The sequence below is a fragment of the Rhinolophus sinicus genome, linkage group LG05 (assembly GCF_036562045.2).
Source record: "Rhinolophus sinicus isolate RSC01 linkage group LG05, ASM3656204v1, whole genome shotgun sequence".
NCBI lineage: Eukaryota > Metazoa > Chordata > Mammalia > Chiroptera > Rhinolophidae > Rhinolophus > Rhinolophus sinicus.
The window spans coordinates 93,519,688-93,541,959 of record NC_133755.1 but is presented as its reverse complement, the minus strand read 5'-3'; the positions used below and the strand labels follow the sequence as shown (position 1 = coordinate 93,541,959).

Here is a 22,272-nt window from a genome sequence, read left to right as displayed (position 1 = left end):
AAGCTGGGCACCAAAGACAAACTCCTCCTACTTGTGAATTTTGCCTGGGTATTGTCTCTGAAAATATGATTTCTAAAGCACCGCTCTACGGTTTTTCAGAAACGTTTTCCCTCTCTGTTTCCTTTCTTTTCCAGTGCAGTGTAACAACATTTTCTTTGGATTTGGGTTTAAGAATGATGAGTATACTTTTCCCTGTAGCAGAGGCTATACTGGAAACATCACGGCCAAGTGCCAGCCCTTTGGGTGGCAGGTCATCAGGGAGACTTGCGTCCTCTCTCAGCTGGAAGAACTGAAGAAGGTAAAGCATTTCCACCTTGCGGGTTTGCCCTGATTTTGAGTTTCACAGTGGGCAGCTCCCAGTGAGCATGGCTAAGTAAAGGGTCAACATATCCATTTGTCTCGCTAGTAACGAAGAACGTGAGGGTGACAGCTGACCCTTGTAAACCCAGGGAGTATGGGCATACATAGCAGAGTCTAGGTGGCAGCTCAGATGGTCAGAAAATGTCAGACTTGATGGTTTTGGTTGGGGAAGGGTACCGCAGAGGAGTGAATTGGTACTGAAGAGGTCTACAATAGATGGTAAAACAACTAAGCTGGCCTCAGCAGTCCTGGGAATCAGAGATCCAAGTGAAGGTGTGAGTCAGAAACAATAGACTTAGTACAAATAGAATGTACATATGTCAGAAACCAGGGCAGGGAGCGGATCACCTAGAGGTGAACCATATAGAATGACAGAACTGCAAAGGAGCTTAAGGGTCATCTGGTTTACCAAATTCCTTTTATAGATTAGGAAATGAAGGACTAAGGGGCAGACTGGTCCTCTGGTAGCAATAATGTTGAACTAGAAACATGGTCATCTGATTCCCAGTCTAGGGCTGTGACCTCCCCATGATGCTCTCTTTGGAAGGTTCAAGTACTCAAGGCAGATAGGTGGAAGCAAATGGTGAGGAGTTAGAACTCAAGTCATAGCAAATTGGGACTCCTAGTTCTCCAAGTAGATCTCCACTGACTAGAACTTCTGTCCTGGCCAGAAACTCTGCTATTGCAGTAGGGACCTCAGAATAGTGTTTGTCAAAACTGTGTAATGTTCACTTCGTCCTTTCTGGACCTCAGTTTCCTTATCAGTAAACTGGGGAGGGAGATTGGAGCTGATGGCTGCTGGGGTCTCTCCTTGCACTGTCCATATGAAGGCATGAGGGTGAGGGCAGTCACATCCTAGGTGCCCCAGGCAGACAACAGCACTGTCAGCTGAGAAGAGCAAAAAGGAAAAGAGTTAGGATCTGGGCTCGTGGCTTGACTTGTTTTGTCCATAAGGTAATATCCCTTCTTGGCTGACTTCCAAGGTAGCCCAGAGTAATGGAAGCAGATGGGAGCTTCAAGGAAGAAGTAAAACTCTAAATACAGTGACAAAATATAGCCAAAGCTCCATGTATGTCCCTCTATCTTCCCATCCTACAAGGATTTTTCAGAATAATGTAGTGGATATAACAGAATTTAGTGCCAGCAGACCCTACCTTACCACTTCCTAGTTGGGCACTGTTTGGAAAGTTATTGAATCTCACTATCAGTTCCTGTATAATTAGGATACTTTATATGACAATGCCTTTTAATAAATGCCTTCAAGTTTCAACTTCCTTTGTTATAAAATGAAAATAATAGTGGTACCTCTTTCAAAGGCTGGTGTAAGGATTAAATCAATGAGTCCTTGGTAAAGCATTTAGCACAAAATAATAGCTCTGGAATATAGAAAGTATTGAATAACAGCCATTGTAGTTACATTGTTATGTAATATCGTACATTATAAGGCACCGTACACATTAGTGATCTGTGGCCAATAAATCTGATTTAAATTAGATGAAAAACAAGCATTTTGTTGTGTTTTAAGAAGTTAACCATTTTTATTCCTAGAATTTCAGTGTGATCACAGGCAATGCCACTGAGGCAGCCATGTCGTCCTTGGTGCAAAATCTTTCAGTCGTCATTCAGCAAAACCCATCAACCACAGCTGGGAATCTGGCTTCAGTGGTTTCGATTCTGGGCAATGTCTCATCCCTGTCACTGGCAAGCCATTTCAGGGTGTCCAATTCAACAATGGAGGTATGGTCTACCTGTCCTGGAAGGACCCACTTTTTCTTATTATTTAAAAAAATTTTCAGTTACAGTTGACATTTAATATTATATTAGTTTCAGGTGTACAACATAGTGGTTAGCCATTTGTATAACTTATGAAGTGATCCCCCCAAGTCTAGGACCCACTTGGTACCATCCATAGTTATTGCAATATTATTGACTATATTCTCTATGTTTTACTTTACATCCCTGTAACTATTTTTTAACTGTCAATTTGTATTTCTTAATATCTTCCCCTTTTTCATCCAGCCCTGTAACCCCACTCCTATCTAGTAGCCATCACTTTGTTCTCTGTATCTGCGTCTGTTTCTGTTTTGTTTGTTCTTTAGATTCCACATATAAGTGAAATCATATGGTATTTGTCTTTCTCTGTCTAACTTATTTTCACTTAACATACTACACTCTAGGTCCATCCATGTTGTCATAAATGGTAAGGTTTGTTTCTTTTTTATGGCTGAGTAATGTTCCAAAATACCCCAGAGTGGAATTGCTGGGTCATAAGGTAGTTCTATTTTTAATTTTTTGAGGAACCTGCGTACTATTTTCCATAGTGGCTGCACCAATGTGCAATCCCACCAACAGCGCACAAGGGTTTTGAAGGGCCCATGATAAACGCCCTATCTCGCAGGAAGAACAACAAAGGACTGAGTTGATGGTAGAACTATTGAAAAAGATGGAAGAGCCATGTAACAGTTTGTGTGAGCTTTACTTCTTCCTCTGCAGTAGATGAGAAACTCATGGGATCAATTATGTGAGTTCAAAATAACAGACAACAGCCTCTAGGCAGCCTGGCAGGGCAGCACCCGGCTGAGAGGAAGGGATGAACCTCTGCACTGGATGACACTGTGTGACGCAGGTGCCAAATTTTAGTATCTGTTCACAATCTGCAGTTGTTCTTTCCTGTGGCCATAAACTCTGACTTTAGTAGTGTGTATATTAAGAACTCCCTCTTTTTGGCTAGGAAATTCATGCTTTGGTTTGGATATTTAAAAATTAACTTTCAAATTACACAAATAAGACTTGGTTACTGAAATAAACACAAATAAGCAAAAAGAAAACTAAGTGATCTGTGATCTGGTCACCCTAGAATAGCCACGGTTTATATTTCAGGTTATCACCCTAGTGCCTAGAAGAATGACAAATGACACATGTAGCAGGTACTCAATAAATATGTGTTATATATCCTTTCAAACATTTTGGATGTATGCCTTTTATGTTAATATATATACTATTTTGTGAAATTTGATTATATAATGTATAATGCTATGTAATCACACAATTATGCTGAACTATATAATATGACCATTATTAGGTCAGAGATGACATTAAATATTAAAAATATGAATAAGTTGAACTCCCTGAATCAAAGAAAAGGTGCTCAGATTTTTTTTTTTAAAGTTTGGTTACGTGTTGTTTGCAAGAGAGAACTATAACAAAATGACACCAAAAAGCTAAAAATTAAATAGAGAGCAAACACAGAGCAGGCAAACACAAACCAAAAGGAGGCAAAGGTTCCTGGAGGCAGTGGAAGAAACGAGCTGGGGGATTCTGGGCCAGAAGCCACAGAGGGCTCGGTTAGGGTAAGACTCAGCCAGAGTGACAGACGCGTGCAGCAGAATACCTGGGAACCAGAGCTTTAAGCAAGAGCAAGGGTCCTTAGGGAGGAACTGGCAATTTTCAAGTACTTGTTTGGAAATGGAATCTCTTAAATTAAGACCGACCCTATAGGAACATTTGTGACAACATGGATGGATCTGGAGAGTATAATGCTAAGCGAAATAAGTCAGACAGAAAAAGCAAAGAACCATATGATTTCACTGATATGTGGGATATAAACCAAAAACAACAAAAGAACAAGACAAACAAATGAGAAACAAAAACTCATAGACACAGACAATAGTTTAGTGGTTACCAGAGGGTAAGCGGGTGGGAGATGAGGGTAAGGGGGATCAAATATATGGTGATGGAAGGAGAACTGACTCTGGGTGGTGAACACACAATGGGATTTATAGATGATGTATTACAGAATTGTACACCTGAAATCTATGTAATTTTACTAACAATTGTCACCCCAATAAATTAAAAAAAAATTAAGACCGACCCTTAAAAAAACCCACAAAAATTCAATACTTCCTTGTTGGTTGGGTCCAGTTTTCATGGAGTTTTACTTTATATTCTCCATTAGTAAACAAAATCCATAAATACGCGTGAATGAAAACTTGAACGTCCATGACATGAGTTTAGAACTTCTGATGTTAGCAAAAACTAACATAACATGGGAAAGCCGTTAAAAGTCACGTCACGCCCTCTGAGCTGCAGCTTGAGTAGTCATGCTGTCAGGAGGAAGGAAACGCGGATACCGCCGCAGCTCAACTGCGGATTCTTTCTCATCCATATTGAAATCCTGCCGTGCACATGAATACCGTGGGGTGATCACTCTACAATTTACATGATGCTGCTCACCCAAGATTCTTAACTCAAAGCTTCCACTGCGCAGAGCAACTCTGCTGAATTTCATTGATGGATTTTAATGGGCTCCTCAGTTGAGACAATTCTCAGGGCAAATTCCCTGTACTTAGGACCAACGACTAACCACTGCTAGAGCTGTTACTTGTTTACTCAAAATGTGAACTGACGCTCATCCTTGTATTTCAGGATGTCATCAATATTGCGGACCACATCCTTAATCCAGCGTCAGTAAACAATTGGACAATATTACTGCAGGAGGAAAAGCATGCCAGCTCACAGCTCCTAGAGACACTGGAAAACATCAGCGTTCTGGTACCTCCAACAGCCCTGCCTCTGAATTTTTCTCGGGAATTCATTAATTGGAAAGGAATTCCAGTGTCTGAAAGCCAACATAAGATAGGTTACAACTATCAGACTGACCTATTCCCCCCAAATACCTCCATTCCCGTCAGAGGCCGTGTGATAATTGGAGCCGACCAATTCCAGAGGTCCCTTCCAGAAACTATTATCAGCATGGCCTCGTTGACCCTGGGGAACATTCTACCCATTACTAAAAACAGAAATGATCATGTCAATGGGCCCGTGATATCCACGCTTATCCAAAACTATTCCGTAAATGAAATTTTCCTGATTTTTTCCAAGATCGATTCAAACTTGAGCCAGCCTCATTGTGTGTTTTGGGATTTCAGTCATTTGCAATGGGACGATGCAGGCTGCCACCTCGTGAATGAAACTGCAGACACGGTGATGTGCCGGTGTACTCACCTGACCTCCTTCTCCATGCTGATGTCACCCTTTGTCCCCCCTGCCATCACTCCTGTTGTGAAATGGATCACCTTTGTGGGACTGGGTTTATCCATCGGAAGTCTCATCTTATGCCTGATCATTGAGGCTCTGTTTTGGAAGCAGGTCAAGAAAAGCCAAACCTCGCACACACGTCATATTTGCATGGTGAACATAGCGCTTTGCCTTCTGATTGCCGATGTTTGGTTTATTATTGCTGCCAATGTGAAGGCGACGGTAAACCCTTCTGGAATCTGCATAGCTGCAGTGTTCTTTACGCACTTTTTCTACCTCTCCTTGTTCTTCTGGATGCTCATGCTTGGCATCCTGCTGGCCTACCGGATCGTCTTCGTGTTCCATCACATGGCCATTTCTTGGATGATGGCTGTCGGGTTCTGCCTGGGCTACGGGTGTCCGCTCATTATATCCGTCATCACGATTGCAGTCACAGAACCTAATAATGGCTACAGAAGGAAGGACAGTTGTTGGCTTAACTGGTCCAGTGGCAGCAAACCCCTCTTGGCCCTGGCTGTTCCTGCACTGACCATTGTGGCTGTGAATTTGGTTGTGGTGCTCTTAGTTCTCACAAAGCTCTGGAGGCCCGCTGTTGGAGAAAGACTGAGTCAGGACAACAAGGCCACTGTCGTCCGCGTGGGGAAGAGCCTCCTCATCCTGACCCCTCTGCTGGGGCTCACCTGGGGCTTTGGCATAGGAACGATGGTGGACAGCCAGAATGTGGTGTGGCATGTTATTTTTGCATTGCTCAATGCATCCCAGGTGAGAACAATCAGAATAGCCTATCATATCCTAAGGTGATTGGAATCATTACAGAGAACTGAGGTTGGTAGGACCACTTCAGAAGCTTTCTCATCTCCTTGCCTCCAGCAGGACTGTAACTAGAATTGCCTGGCAACAGTAAATAGGAAAAAACAAAACAAAACGAAAAAAGACCCATTTTTCCAACAGTTGCTCTCATATTGAAGCAGAATATTAGACTTCTTCAGCAATCCATTCCAGGGTTTTAAATCTAGTAGAGTTCACATAACTAACATTTATCCCTCTGCTGCTGACTCAGTCCTCTTTCTCTTGTGCAGACCTCTGTAAAAGCACACAGGGGAAGGGAAATAAATCAACAGTACTGGTGGACTCTGAATGGTGGTGCAAAGAAATTCCCTAGAGTGCAGTAGAGGAGAAGCTGGCAAACTCCAGCCAGCACTGTTTCTGTAAACAAAGTTTTATTGGAACTGAGCCACACCCATTTGTTTACATATGGTCTATGGCTGCTTTCCTTATATCAGCAGAGTTGAGCGTTGCAACAGAGACTGTATGACCTTCAAAACCTGAAATATTTAGTGACTGGCTCTTTATAGAAAAAGTTTGCTGACTCCTGCTGCAAAGGATGGGTTTTACACGCCACAATCAGAGAGTGTTCAGAGGCTAGATGGACAAAGTAATCCTTGGGTTTTGATGAATCCGGAAGAAAGCTTTCAGTCCTGCTGCAGTGATGATTTGCTGCGTCATCTCTAAGCTATGAGTCAGGGAAGTGGTGGTTAAACCTTTGAGCTCAGGAGTTCAATTATGTCATGTTATCAACTGTGTGACCAAATCACTTGATCTCTCTGTCCCTCAATTCTCTCATCTGTTAGACAGGGATAATATTATTGCCTATATCATAGAATTCATATGAAGATTAAATGAGATAATTTGGCACTTAGCACAGTGCCGGGCTCAGAGCGAATGCCCAGTAGGTATCTCCTAAAAGCAGCTGGTTCTCCACCCACTTTAGCCTATCAGGGAACGTTTAGGTGACAGTACAGATGGCAATCAGGGACAGTAGGCACGTAATGGTGACAGGTTGAGAGAGCTTCTGTTGGGGGCAGGCACCAACTGAGGGTTCTCTGACTGGGAGGAGGATTTCAAGGTCCAAGGATGCTTCTGCCAAGGTTCTCCAAGGGGTGGACTTGATGGAAAGGGGGCTGATAGAGGTCAACTCCCTCTGCCTGGCCTTAGGGTTAGACCTCAGTGCCTGCTGCCATCACAGATGTTTAGTAAATGTTTACTTAATGCCTGTTCTAAAGAAAGGCTAAGCTACAGAAGCAAGTGGAATTTATCTGTTTTGGGTTTGGGTGACCCAAAGGGGATAATGAAGGCCTGCAAGTAAAACTGTATCCACTCAATACTTTTTTTATTTATGCATTTGATGAAAAATATTTTTGAATGCTTTGTGTTATGCTAGGCATTGAGGAAGTCACATGGTATCCTCGCCTCAAGTTGCCCACAGTCTAGTAGGGAGACAGACAAGAAAATCACTTCAATGTTGGGTGATAGAATCGAATAGTATTACACCTAAGTGCTTTCTTTTCTGGAAAAGACAATACATGTGATGCATTCCTTTTTTTGAAGGGTTTTTTCATCTTATGTTTTGGAATGCTCTTGGACAGTAAGGTATGTGTATTCATTTCTCTTTATTCCCAACCCCAGGCATCCAACACGTCCCCATCAGTTCTGGAGCCCTTAGTCATATGGAGGGTTATATTATGTGTACTTTTGTAATAAAATTCTATAATATTACAAAAGGCAGGCTCAGCCAGGAGACAAGGAAACTAAACACTCACTGCTGATAATAAACTATATAAACTAATTACAACATATAATATGAACATTATAGAAAAATAGGGAAATTGGTTTTACTTTTAATTTTTCTACTTTATATTATGGCTTGGCAATAATTCAAGAGCAAAAGTAGTTTTATTTGGGGAGAATTCTGTTTTTCTCCTTTAATTTATCCACTAGAATAGGCTGCAAGACACACCTACTTCTGTATTTCTAGAGTTTTTATATAGTAAATATTAAATAGCTTCTAAAATTAAATAAAATTCCTGAAAAGAATGAACAATGTAAGTAAAAGATAATAGAAAAAAATTTAAATGAACCTGTTTTATTATTTTTCCCAAGCATTGAGCAATTCTGTTGAGAGCAGTAAAGACAATAAGCCCATTGACTTTGTTTCAATAAGAAAACAAGAATATTTTATAATTGGCACAATTATTGCACGTACACAAAACCCCTGAATGCAAAGGAGCAATCTGCTGTTCCTGATTGGCCTAAATAATCCTTTTGTTTGTACAATTCACATGGTTAGGAAATTCTTCCCTTCAAAGATAAACTTCAATTTTGCAATTATTGCCAATTGCTAATGTCCAGATTCTGAATTATTATGGCTTTTGGTACTCTTGTTCTTTGTTTAATTCTAGATTTGTTTCTAGGTGAAAAAGAAATAAAAGAATATAAATCATGTCATTAGACATCCATGCTTATAGTCTATTAAGTGCTTCCAGGAAATACTATTGTTAAATAACAGTTTCAGTCTGCAGTTTTGTTCTTGATTTGCCTATGTGTGATTGTATATGGGTATCTCAATCATTTTTTGTTGCCTCTACAGCTGCGACAACTACTGTTCAACAAGCTGTCTCCTTTAAACTCTTGGAAGCAAACATCAAAGGTAATTATCCCCTACTGCCAGAAATCCAATGCATAAGTTCCGGTTTTCTATTTTTCTTTTTATACAGCCTCACAGGAAGACCACTTTGGGGTAAAACCCTTGAGTTTCTGTCGTCATTATATTTCTGGTATCTGGCCTGGGTGCCAAGCACATGGTCAATATTCATTAAAGAGTATTTGAGTGAGAGAGGAAATGAATGAATGGATTAATGAATGAATGAGAAGGCATGGAAAGCTTCAAGGACGCTCAGGCATCCAGTTCTGTGCTATTGTGAGTAAATACCTTTGAACAACATCATGCGTTTTAGTCTGACTTGTCTTCCAATATCTAGTCAGTAAGGCCCTTTTCTCTGCCTGTGTTTTTGGATCTCCTGTAGATCATTTTTCCTTCTCCAGAAAAGTAAAGGTGAGATCTTGACTAATTTCTAATATATAAAATGCTCTCTCTGAAGTTTCTCTCTTAAGCTGGAATTACTGACTTTGTCCCGCACAGTTTTAGTTTTTAAGTCTAAAAGCTGACAAGTTTGTATGGAAACAGAGGATTCCTATTTCATTCTTTGCCATAAAAGTACAATTCACATAAGGAGAGTATACAGTTAGAAACAAAAGTTTTTGCATCCATATTTGGTATTTTTGACATTAATTTAGACTTTTGTCTTGCAGTGAAACACTGAGGGCCTTTCAGAAAGCATTCTAAAGCAGAGATTTCTGTGTTTGATAAAAGTCAACTGACTTAAGCGCATGAAAACTGACGTGGATGGTTAGCAATTTTTACGAGATAATATAACCTTTTGTAATAAAAAAAAAGAGTAAGGAAATTAACCTCTGACATTAAACAATTTTCCTAAGTCTACATTTCATAGTAGAGGGCACTGTTGTGAATTAGGGAGCAGTGGGCCCACAAGTTGGCAGACCTGCCCTGTATTTCTGACTCAGTAACCAATTGGCTGTGTGACCTTAGGAAAGTCACTTAGTACCTTTTGGTTTTAATTTTCTCAACTGTTAAAATTAAGTGTTGGACTAGTTACTTGGAGTAGAACTTCTAACATTCTATGAGTTTCAGTTTATGTCTTGAAGAATTAAAGTCCTTTAAACTAGAAAATCTGAAACTAATAAATCATTCACTACTCTTAAGAAAAGGGAGGGGCTACAGCATATGTGATTGCATTAAAGAAAAACTTATAGTTAGTGAATAAAGTGAGACAGGATACTCCCCACCCTACAAAACAGGAAGTCAGAATTTTTCTCATTTGAACACCAAAGAGAGAAAAACACCCACAAGTAGAATAAAACAAAAGCAAAGATGTCTGACAGTGTTTTTCCTCCTTGTTTCTAAGCATCGACACTTTTCAGAAGGCAGTGGTGGTCAGTGACGGCTTTTCATCTTTTGGATTTGTACCCTATCTCCAATTGAGTTTTCAAACTAAGTAATAAAAGTGAGATTTTGTTTTCTGGGTAGGTGGCTCATATGCTTTAAAACAAATGTACATTGGCAGATGAAAAGATGAGTATTTGTAATTTTGCATGAACAAGTAGGAACCCAGATTACAGTGATTGAGGAATGATGCGAAGAAAATGAAGACGTAACACTTGGGATGAATACTCCTGTCAAGATTCTCTCTTGTAAGAGAAAAGACAGTGAGGTGAGGGAGGTAACCAGATATAGACACAGGACCTGGGATCACAGGGTGGAGCTGAGTTGCCGGATGTGAGCAAGTCTATATGTTGGGAGGGATGAGTCAGCAAAGAGAGAGCTTGTAAACAAATGAGAGGGGGGGTATAATTGACGGAAGAGAATTCCCAGGAAGTCAGATGGTGTGGCTGGACTGCAGATGGAAGGCTAGTCTCTTCTCAGGACATAGGAAGTTTCAGGCTAGTGCAGATAGAGCAACATGTGAGATTGGGGACATGATATGGGGCAACTCAGACCTAGATATATATATAAATAAGACACAAGGTGATTCACTGAGAGATGGGTGAAGGGGTGGTGAAGTAGGGATCTTGAAAAGAGCAGTGGAAGTTTGGGTAGTTGACTGAAGGCAATAGAAGCAGAAGCCAACAATGTTCTCAGCAAAGACCACCCCTCAAATCACCGTAACACTGTGGGAACCCACAGTGAGCTTTCTCTCAAAACCCTCTCCCTGCTGATGGATCAAGGCCCCTTCTTCCTTCCATTGTCCCTAGCCACATTCTCTCTAATTTTTCACCAAGAGGCAGATTCAGATGACTTCTACAGACTCCCCCTCCACAGAGAGGGGATTTATTTATTCTTAGTTCCAATGACTCTGGGCCAGCTATTCATGCAACAGCTTAAGCCCATGTTAAGTACATGCCAAAAAATGCTGCTTTTTCTCAGACCACGTAGAGTCCTTGAGTGTCTTGCAATCTAAGATTCCTCTCTCCAAATGGGACAGGACACGGTTTCACTTGCCATGATCATGACCTTAGGATTTTTCATTACGGTTATAGTAGTATATGTTTACTGAGCCCTGAATTCTAGAAAATCAATTCTTTTGCTTTGGAACTTTTAGACATTTCTCATCTCTATATCTACGATCATTTCTTTTTCAGAGCTCAATATGGGTAGCCACTTATGTATTTCAGTGAAAATCAGGAGATTATCTCTGGGTTATCCACTGCATATAATAAATCCTATCTCTCCTATCTTGATTTAGCTTCCTTGAACTATAGCAAGAAATGGAACTTATTTCTTTCAATATTTGTGGTGTCTAAACCAGTGTCTGGCATATAACAGCACTCAATATGAGAAGTTAAATTAATGAACAAATTAATTAATGAGTGTGCAAAGGACATGCTATATCTTAATACTTTTACCTTTCCCAATAAGTGCATGATTTTTATTTTAAAGATTTTATTTTGGTTTGATAATTTAGTTTTAAATTTTTTAACTCTGTTTAGCCTCTGAACCAATGACAAAAGGATTACTGCCAAAGAGATTTGAATACTAAGAGGAGCAAGAATAAAGCAAAGCTTTACTGGAGATCATCTTTACTAGATGTATTGTTTTTCTTCCATGGGCTCCTCTTCTAGTGATAAATGTATGCACCAAGAAATATAAGCATGGACATGAAAAGGGATAATATCTCCTTTAGAACTATCTTCTAGTTTGTTGTTAGAAGTTGTAAGAATATACAGGAATAGGGGTGGCTGGATGGCTCAGTTGGTTAGAGCGCGGTGCTCTTAACAACAAGGTTGCTGGTTCGATCCCCACATGGGCCACTGTGAGCTGTGCCCTCCACAACTAGATTGAAACATACTTGACTTGGAGCTGATGGGTCCTGGAAGAACACACTTAAATAAAAAATTTTTTTTAATTAAAAAAAAAAAGGAAAACAACATAAAAAATACAAGATTCACTTAGAAGTAAATTCTTAGGCATTTTACAACAGATTAAAACAAAGAGAATAAGGAAGTGAGTACTCTAACTTCTTGAAATGAGATTAGGGTACTATGTCAATGGAATAAAGGATTTTTAATGACATCAAAAGTCAGAAAACATAGACCATAACCCAAAGGATACTATTAATGTCCAAATGACTGGTTTTTCTTTTGTGCAGCAAAACTCATCAGATTTATCTGCCAAACCGAAAGGCGCAAAGTTTTTCAACCCGTTGCAGCACAAAGGTGAGTTACAAGAACCCAAAGATTATAAAAGGTAGGAAGGGAGAATATGACTGTGTCACATGAGGAAAACTCAATGGCAACTTTATAAAATTTCACATGGGAAGTGTGAGGTATCAGCCAGCTATGTGTCCAGAGTTTATCTGGTTGGTGCTCAGGGCTGAGATAACAATGCTGGGGATTGGATGCTCATGGAGACCAGCAAATGTCACTTTTAATTTCATCACAAGATACTGCCATTTTCTCAGTTAGATTATATAAATCTGTGGCATTGATCATCAAGGCCACAGGGTGAAGGATTGTGATTAAACTAACATCAATTGTGTCCTTGCTGAAGAATCGCTCCTCTTGTGTCAGCTGCTGAGCAGTGGGCATAGGCCAAGTGCTTGTGCCCTAATGTTGGGCACTTCCTTCTCCCTAAAGTGTTCCTGGAAATAGAGGAGCTACCATCTGCTATTGGTGAAAGAACACTCTCTCCTCTGTCTATGTCATGCATTGTTCCTATGCTCATATATTGGCTGTGGCTCAAGTCAGTGGTATTCAGTTAATGGAAGACTGATATCTAAGCATTGAAAATAGTGGCAGTATTCTCGGAGGAGAAGGCTGTGTGCAACGTTGGGGTTGAGGAAGAGCTACTGCATTACAAGTTAAGTTGAAGTCCTACATAAGTGCCTGTGTCCCATTTCACATTAAGTTACATTAATATCTTATTAAGGTAGTGAGATGGGCTATTTAATTTTGATTCCCATCAAATTTCTTGGAATTCCAGATAAAGTTCAAGTGTCTAAACTTGAAAAGTCACTTTCCTTTTAAAATGTTTAATGTGCTCATCCAGAAGCCCTGGGTCCTGTGATCACTGCCACCAACCAGCCTGCCTGCTTTTTACAAACCTCTTCATGTTTTGGGATTTTGTTCTTCATCATCAAAGTGAAAATCTGAGACATCACTAAGGTTCCTTCCAGCAATAACATTCTGTGAGCTCACATCTACTTGATCTAATTTTCCAGCAATATCCAAAAAATACGGTGCTTCTCTTCTCCAATGAAAGATGTCTGACAAATGCAAGTTTCTACGGCACTATAAAATGCTGTTCCTGTTGATCAACTCCATTCTAGATCTTTCCTTACTGTCATCCTAAAACTATCCAGAGTTGTAAGGAATTGCCTAGGTTTATTTTCATTTTAGTCTCATGCTTGATTCTGAGTTAGTAGCAATAATTCTAATCCTCTCTTTCTTCTCTTAGGCGCTTATGCATTTTCTCATACTGGAGAGTCCTCAAATGACATCATGCTAACTCAGTTTTTCTCAACTGAATAAAGCTGGAAACCATAAAATCAAGGAAAAAATTTTGGAGCAACTTGACATTTAGAGCTAAATGTCAGTGAAGAAATTAGCTCAATATTAGATGGAATTTTCTGATTTAAAAGTCTAGGAATAAAAGAGGGAGGTGTCTTCCTTGCATAACTGTAGAAGGGTAGGTTTTGTCAGAAATTATGTCAGTTTTACTAGCCTCTTAACTGCCACAAACTGTGCTTTCCTTTTTCATAAAATAGCTTTATTCCTGTACCATTTCCAATCATCTGGAATTGGAGTAAGACAAGTTCATGGAATCACCCTAGATAAATTGATGGACCATGTTCACTTTCTCATCACAAAGTCATTGGTGTAAATTTTCTGGAGTAAAGTTATTTGCCTCCTATATTTTCCAGTTGGATCTTATGCTTATCTTTGCATTTTAGGTTCAGTTACATAACTTTGAAGATTAATCAGAAATGAAGTGAAAATTTCTGCTTCAGATAGCTTGGTAGCCATTAGCTAGGAAGTATAATAATGCAATTTCATATCTAATGCAGTATTTTTCAGTTTAAAAGGCACTTTTGTCTGGGCCCCATTCCAGTGAAGGGAGGTACACAGGCAGATCTAGTACAGAGATGAGGGAACAGAGGCTCGGAGAGGTGAGGTGACTTGCCAAACATTGTGACTCCAGCAAGGGAATTTTGGGGACTTTTATGACTTTTGGTTCCTAGTCTTCTAGAGCCCCATTACGGCCTCAATCCTGAGAAAGCTTTATGAGGTGAGCCATGAGGTTCATTACTCCCAGAATTCTCTCTTGTAAGGAGCAAATTGAGGGAGAATTTGGTTGTCAACTTCCAGGGAGATATTCTAAAACAACCTTGTTTTCTCTCATAATACATTGTAGGTACTTTCTGGAACTTGTTTACATGTATAGCTGGTGCCACTTTCTGGAACTTATTTACATGTATAGCTGGTATATGGAAGTGGAATGTCACTTCATGCACTGAGGATACCAAAAAAATGTATATACATTTTAAGAAAGGAAACAACTGTATTAATTGTAATACTCAATATATACTGATAACGAAAGATGAACACAAGTCACATTTGACTTCTGCAATTACAAGAGGTGCTCAAAGTGGTTACCATCAGCATCCAGACACTTCTGATTACAGCGAACTACTACTTGAGCATAGATAACATCTCTGAAAATGTGTATACATTTTTTTGGGCATCCTCAGTGTATGCAGTGACATTTCACTTCCATACAAGTATTTCCATCCCTTTTTGCTCACGTGAATTTCCACATCGACTGCAGTGCCCAGAAAACCAACCCCTTTGACTCCTTGTTTCCAGAGTCTCTTAGAAATTTGTACTGGTAATTTTTAAAGCAAGAATTGACTTCTTTCAACAATAATTGTGATGATGATGGTGGTGGTGGTGGTGATGACGGTAAGAAGTCAAAGAAGAAGAACAATATTTATAGGGTGCTCACTACGTGCCGGGCATTATTCTAAGTGCCTTGTGTATATTAGCTCATTGCATCTTCACAATAAGCTTGTGAGGTGGGGAATATTATTATTCATCTTTTACAGCTGCAAAAACTAAGGCACAGAGAGGTTAAATCATGTGAGCAGGGTACATGGATGACAAATGACCACGCCAGGATAGTAGTTATGGATGTTGAATTACTATAAGAAGAAGGCTAGATAAGTCAGACTAGGAGAAAATGGCATCATTTATTTAATCGTGATTAGAATCCTAGACTCTCTGGTCTGTAAGTGATCTCAGGCACCATCTAGTCATCATTTTACATGAAGCCCTGATGTCCTCAATCTAACAGCCTGTGATTTCCATGGCTCAGAAGCCCAGGTCAGGACCCAGCTGACTGGATCCTTCGCTCAGGGTCTCACAGACTGTAATCAAGGTGTTGGCTAGGATGCATTTTCATCTGGAAGGTTGACTGGGGAAGAATCCACTTCCCACTCATTCAGGTTGTTGGCAGAATTCACTTACTTGCAGTTGTGGGAATGAGAACCTTGGATTTTTGCTGACTATTGGCTAGAGGCTACCTTGAGGCCAAGGAGACCCAAGGAAACTCTTGAGGCCACCTACACTTCCCTGTCACACGGGGTTCTCCATCCAACATGGCCACTTAACGTCACTAAGCCTGAAAGAAGAATCTTTTACTCCAGTCTGCTTTTAAGACAGAGTCTTGTATAATATACGGTAGTCAGGTGAATGATATTCCATAATGTTTGTAATATTCTATTGTTAGAAGTCACAGGTCCTTACCACACTTGAGGGAATTTACAGATAAAAATAGACCCTTCATTGTGATCTGAATGTTTGTGTCTCCATGAAATTAATATGCTAATACCTAAGCCCCAAGATGATAGTAGTAGGAGACGAGGTTTTTGAGAAGCACTTAGGTCACGAGGCTGGAGCTCTCATGAAAGGGATTAAAGCTCTTATAAAAGACCCCATGGAGCTCCCCGCCCCTTCTACCACAGGAGAACAGTCTGCCTCCTGGAAGAGGGCCTTCACCGGAACCTGCTCATACTGACTCCCTGATCTTAGACTTCCAGGCTCCAGAACTGTGAGAAATAAATGTTTGTTCTTTATAAGGCACCCAGTCTATGGTATTTTGTTATAACAGCCCAAATGGGCTAAGACAACATCATTGTGAAATTTCAGGTCACAGAATTTAAAAAGAAGATTCATAAACAGCATAGCAATAATGTAAAATGATTTTGCTATTACTGAAATAAAAACGTAAGTATATTTGGAAGGTGGAGAATTGGAGGTATATTTTAAGGCATGGCAAAAGAGATCTAAATCTTCATTCTTTGTTTTTGGAAAACAATAAAACTGAGAAGCCAAAAAGGAGCATTGTAATCGTGTTGTTTAGAAATATGGAAATAAATATCAAAAGAAAAAATCAGTTAAAAGAGATTGTCTCTGAGAAGCAGGGAATTACAGATTTACTCAGCTCTTGAAACTGCATCCATGTAACTGTGGTTAAATATAAATAAATTGTGTGTGTGTGTGTGTGTGTGTGTGTGTGCGTGCGTATAAATTGGAGAGAGAATGGGATTTCCTCAAGTTGGAAGTCCCCTTGATTCATTTGCATGAACTTGGAGGTCACAGTGCTCTCGAAGCTTACGTGGCTTTGGTCAGTTGCTTCAGGTCTTTGAGATACCTATGAGACCTCCAATTTGAGATGTCAAGTGGGCCACTGGGTATACTAATCTATTGGTCAAGGAAAGATCTGGGCTAGAGATACACTTTTAGGGTCATCATACTTCTAACAACAAAATATGACAAAAGTTATGGGATGTTACTCTTCTGATTGCCTTATATTATACAAGACTGTCTTAAAAGCAGCCCGGAGTAAGTGATTCTCCTTGTAGGCTTACTGACAAAGCAGCCATGTTGGAGAACCCCATGTGACAGGGAAGTGTAGGTGGCCTCAAGGGTCTCAGGTAGCCTCTAGCCAATAGTCAGCAAAAATCCAAGGTTCTCTTTCCCACAACTGCAAGTAAATGAATTCCACCGACAACCTGAATGAGCTGGAAGTGGATTCTTACCCAGCTGAGCTTTCAGATGAAAGAGATGGGACCAGATAGCACCTAGTGGGTACAAGGAGAGAAGTAAGGAGATCCAAGCATTGAGCCAAAGCACCCCATAATCTAGAGGTAGGGAGAGGAGGAGGATCCAGTAAAGGGGAACTAGAGGGAGCAGCCTGCGAAGTAGGCAGGAAACCAGGAGAGTGTGGTGTCCCAGAAGCTAAGAAGAGCATTTTATGAAGGATTTCAAGGAGAGCAACAGGGTTAAATACTCCTGAGAGTCAGGGAAGATAAAGTCTCCAACTTGCCCATCTCAGTTTGAAAGGTGAAGATTATTGATGTATGAACATAGTAGGCACTCAGAGCGAGAAATCTCACTGTTACAATTTCATAACAGAATGAAATCATCTTTGGATTTTGCCTGGCCTTTTATCAGATAAGCTCTTCCGGATTTTAGAAAGATTAATTTCAAGTTTTTCTCATGCTTCCAGAACAAACAAAGAGGCTGAGTAATAGTCATTCTGTAGCACCTAGATTGTTTCTCCGACTGATGCAGATTTCGGTAAAAGCCTCAAATCTATTTCCTTCGTAAGATTCTTAAATGGCAAGACAATTTGCCTTTTGTTTAGAAGGCAGCAGGGCTGTGCTGTACTTACCTTTATCAAACTTCAGGGGGCGAACTTTGACCAAGAAATAAACCCTAGGCAAATTTCTCAAAGCTTAATCACACCTGAGATCCACTCTGGAATTTGGGGGTTTGCAACACGTTTTAAGGCAGCTGCTCTAATTAGGAACAATTTATGGTGTACCTGCTGTGTTTTGGATAGTAAAACAACCATTAGGGAGCTAAGAACCTAATAGCTCTGTTTCGGATCAGCAAACAATACCTCCGTTTCCTGGGTTTATGCCCAAGGGTGTTGGAGAAGAGTGAAGGCTGTTTCTAAGCAAAGCAGGAATTAGCCATGGTTGGAGTGGGAGCTCCACCTGCTAGGAAACCACTGTTTTATTTACATTTGGGCTGCATCCATGGGTGGCACCTTGGGTGCTTTGGGCAAATACAGTTAATTCAACGGGCATGGTGCAAAATAGATTGGGAACATTCTGGGTGTTTTGGATTTATCTCTTTGGGAGGAAATAAATAGTTTGGCAAATTTTATACAGTTTTGTCAGACACAAGCCACCCTACAACGACTGAGTTACCTAAACTCTTTACAGATTCCATTTTGTACCCAAGGTCTTAAGGGGACAGGGAACATAACAGAACAAACAAATGAACATAAAACAGTGACTGCATTTAGTGCAGGGACTTACTAGGCCCCCAAAGGTTTGTCAGGAAAGAGCAGAGCTGCTGGCAGGTTGCCCCTCAGCCCTCACCCTGTGGCCCAGGGCTGCCTTGGGCGCACAGTGTGATTTGAAGAAAAGGGTAGGAGAGGGAACAGATTATCCAGCCTTTCCATACTGCAGTTTCTGTGTGAGATTCAGTGTAGGTTGCCTCCTTTGATCCTCCAAACAACACAGTAAGTTGCATATTATTCGCCCCTTCTTTAGATAAGGAAACCAGGGCTCAGAGAATCTGAGTCACCTGCCTATGGTGAGAAATAACGCAGAGGGAGAAGAATGTGCTCCAAAATGCTCTGTTCTGCCTCACTTCCCTTGTTTAAAAAGCCTCCAGCCTCACTCCACACAAGCAGCAACACTTCCTGCTCTTTTATGAATAGAGATTTATGCCTTTGGGATAAATACTGGACATTGCAGCTGTCTTTTAAAGGGATACCATTCCTAACACTGTAGTATGAAGTGATTTCCCCAGATACTTTACTCCAGATTCTCCTGATAACCTGGGTAAGGGGTGTAGGGATGAGGGGGGGAGGCGGGGAACTTGAGAAAAGAACTAAAATGATAAGTGATGGGGGAAGAGTCCCAGAGTTCACTGATTACCACAAATTCCCCCAGAATTGGTCTGCATCTCAGCAGACTTGATCCTAACCCAGTGTGCCTAGATGACCTCCCGTGGGGCTAATGTGGAGGGTTGTCACTGGAATAAGGTCCTTGGGAGGCCTGGCCTCTAGCTTGCCTCAGTCATTTCTCTGCGTTTCAGTTTCCCATCGGTCAAACCACAGATCTGCATTCATTCGATAAGCTCACAGATCCCTTCCAGTCCTGACTTTCTCTGATTCTGTGTCTCTTCATAGGTAACACCCTGGGAGAAGAGAAATTTATCACCAAAGAGTACCAGCCCAAGTGAATTTGGCAAGACCTTATCTTGCTGGGTAGGAATCATAGATAAAGTATTGCCAACAGCTACATTTATGCCAACCCGATGGGAGGCAACACCCCTTTGGAATTCTGACCCGATGCTTGAAACCAGAGCAGAGGGGCGTCCCATTGTGATGTGCTGCCAAGGGACACATTGCTTTTGTGGATAAGGTTTCCTGGTTCTTAGATCTCAGCCATGTTCCCCAACAGGGCATGGGCAAGGCAGCTGTGAATTCCATGACAACATGCAGCTGGGCACTGCCAAGGATAACTCTCTGCGGTGTGAAAGCTCTGCCTGGCGCTGGTGATAATGTGACTGTTTTCCTGAAGCAGGTTGGGTAAGGGAGCCAGCCCCACCTGTCCTCTATTTCACCTGATTGTGGAAACTATTATACAGCCTCCCTCCCCATCAATTTAAAGAGGAATAAAAAAGTCGCATTCATGGAATCACTTCCAGAATTTACGTTGATAATGGTTGACATATTAAAGTCTGCATAGTAAAGGTTGGTGCAAAAGTAATTGCGATTTTTGCAATTGTTTTTAACTTGTGAACCACAATTACTTTTGCACCAACCTAATAATATAACTACTAAGAAAGAAAAAGTTTGAGGTCTGGCAACAACACTTACTAAATGTATTAAGTTGGTTATATTACCAAACCTTAGTCACTTCTTCTGTAAGCAAAGGTAATAATAGCTCCTTACAAAGTTATTGCTGAGAACACATGAGAGAAACCTGGAAACTCTTAGCATCCTGCCTGGTATTTGGTTAAGTATCCAATAAATGGTGGCCAGTAATAATATTAGCAATGTTAATAATGAAGCATGAATTCCACAGTATATTGTTATTATTCCAAAGCAGGACACTTAGAGGAAAGACACAATCTGTAGGGACCATAGACAAGGGTTCAAACTTAGTTCTGCTACTCACCACCCTGGATGGGCTATCTTATCTCTCTTAATTTGCAAAATGGGAAAAAATGGCACTCACCTTGCAGTCATTGGGAGGCTAAAATGGAGAAGGAAATAAAGCAGTTTGTTTAGTGCCTGAATACTGTAGATGTTCAATACATTTTCTTTTTTCTTCCTCTTTTTCAGTGGGAAAATAAACTCAAATTTTCAAGAGTGTGAAGATCAGTGTGCCAGGGATTTAATCAAGCAAAACTTTCATATCGGGGCACTCATTCTATCCAGATGGCTTAGAAATTGCCTGTTTAAAGGTGAAGGTTAAAGGACTATAGGGGGCTGTGAAGGAGAGAGGGACCCCTTCTGTATATTTCTCTTTCTTTTCCATTATCCTAGAGAAAAGTTTAATGACAAGTAGAATGAACTATAACTCAGGCAAAAGAAATTTCTAAAGGAAGAATGCTGAAGAGTTACAAACCTCAAGAAATTTCTAATTATTTTTTTCTTGTTAACATAAAATGGGCTTTAAAGTATATGAAAAAGCATTATATTATGTTAAGTGAAATAAGTCAGACTGAGAAAGACAAATACCATATGATCTCCCTTCTGCGTGGACTCTAAAGAACAGAATGAGCAAACAAAACAGAAATACACTCAGAGACACAGAGAAAAAGCTGATGGCTGCTAAAAGAGAGGGAGGTTAGGGGATCGGGAGAAGGTGAAGGGATTAGAAAGTACAAACTGGTAGTTACCAAATAGTCATGGGGATGTGAAACACAGTGTGGGGAATATAATCCATAATGTTGTGAAGATCATGTAAGGTGCCAGATGGGCACTAGACTTATCAGGGGCATCAATTCATAGACGGTGTAGAAGCCTGACCACTGTGTTGTACACCTGAAGTTCAAGTAGAATAATATTGAATGTCAACTATAATTAAATATATAGGTCTATATAGTCACGGGATGTAAATACAGCATAGGGAATATAGTCAATGGTACTGCAACATCTATATACAAAGTCAGAGAGGTAGTGGACTTGGGGGACGGTTATTACTTTGTGATGGCTGTAAATGTCTCGTCATTATGTTGTTTTGTACACCTGAAACTAATATAAGAATAAAATAAAATAAAATCTAAATGCTTATACAATAAATAAATAAAAGCATTCCTGTAACTTTGACTTAAGACATTTCTAAATGTACAGCGCTCTCACGCTCCTAAATTACAATTCCTCTCTGACCCCTCTCTTCCTCGGCCTTTTGTTTTTTTACGTCATGGAAGACCAGCCAGCCACCAGCCTGAGATGTCTTTTTGTGGCCTCCTTTTTCCCTGCCGCAGCACCAGTGTGTGTACATTTCATCCTCCTGACCTTGCAGGTGCTGGGAGGGGGTAAGTAGTACAGTAATATATGCATTTGATTGAGTGTTTAAATGAAGCAAAGTTTACATTCCAGGTATAAACATAAGATGTATAGGCAGTGTGACTATGAGGTAGTGAAATTGATTCCTGGTTTCCAAAAAAGGAATTTTAATGTTTACTTGTTTATTCATTTGAGGAAGTTTGGCATGGTGGGCAGAAGTATAGAAGCTGGAATCCACATTTGCATGAGAGCTCTTACACTTAGCCATATGTCCTCTAGCAAGTGACTGAGTCCCTCCCCGGCTCAATTTCCTCAACAGTAAAATGGAGACAGTGACGGTACCTGCCCACAGGGTTGTT

At 40.4% G+C, this 22,272-nt stretch overlaps 1 protein-coding gene across 13 annotated transcripts in view; it reads left to right on the top strand.

The window, feature by feature from the left end:
* Positions 1–21,709, top strand: part of ADGRF1 (adhesion G protein-coupled receptor F1) — a 43,691-nt gene extending 21,982 nt beyond the window's left edge. For 4 of the 13 annotated variants that reach the window (XM_074333043.1, XM_074333042.1, XM_019734805.2 and 1 more), the window contains 7 exons: positions 135–298; positions 1,909–2,097; positions 4,786–6,159; positions 7,786–7,827; positions 8,825–8,884; positions 12,462–12,528; positions 19,857–20,093. In XM_074333043.1, the coding sequence (XP_074189144.1) occupies positions 135–298; positions 1,909–2,097; positions 4,786–6,159; positions 7,786–7,827; positions 8,825–8,884; positions 12,462–12,528; positions 19,857–19,954 (1,994 nt within the window). In that variant the 3' untranslated portion in view covers positions 19,955–20,093. Of the gene's footprint in view, positions 1–134; positions 299–1,908; positions 2,098–4,785; positions 6,160–7,785; positions 7,828–8,824; positions 8,885–12,461; positions 12,529–13,768; positions 14,227–19,582; positions 20,094–20,743 lie in introns of those variants that run through there. The other 9 variants (XR_012496628.1, XM_074333041.1, XM_019734804.2 and 6 more) reach the window with 9 other exon arrangements.
* Positions 21,710–22,272: the final 563 nt, after the last annotated feature.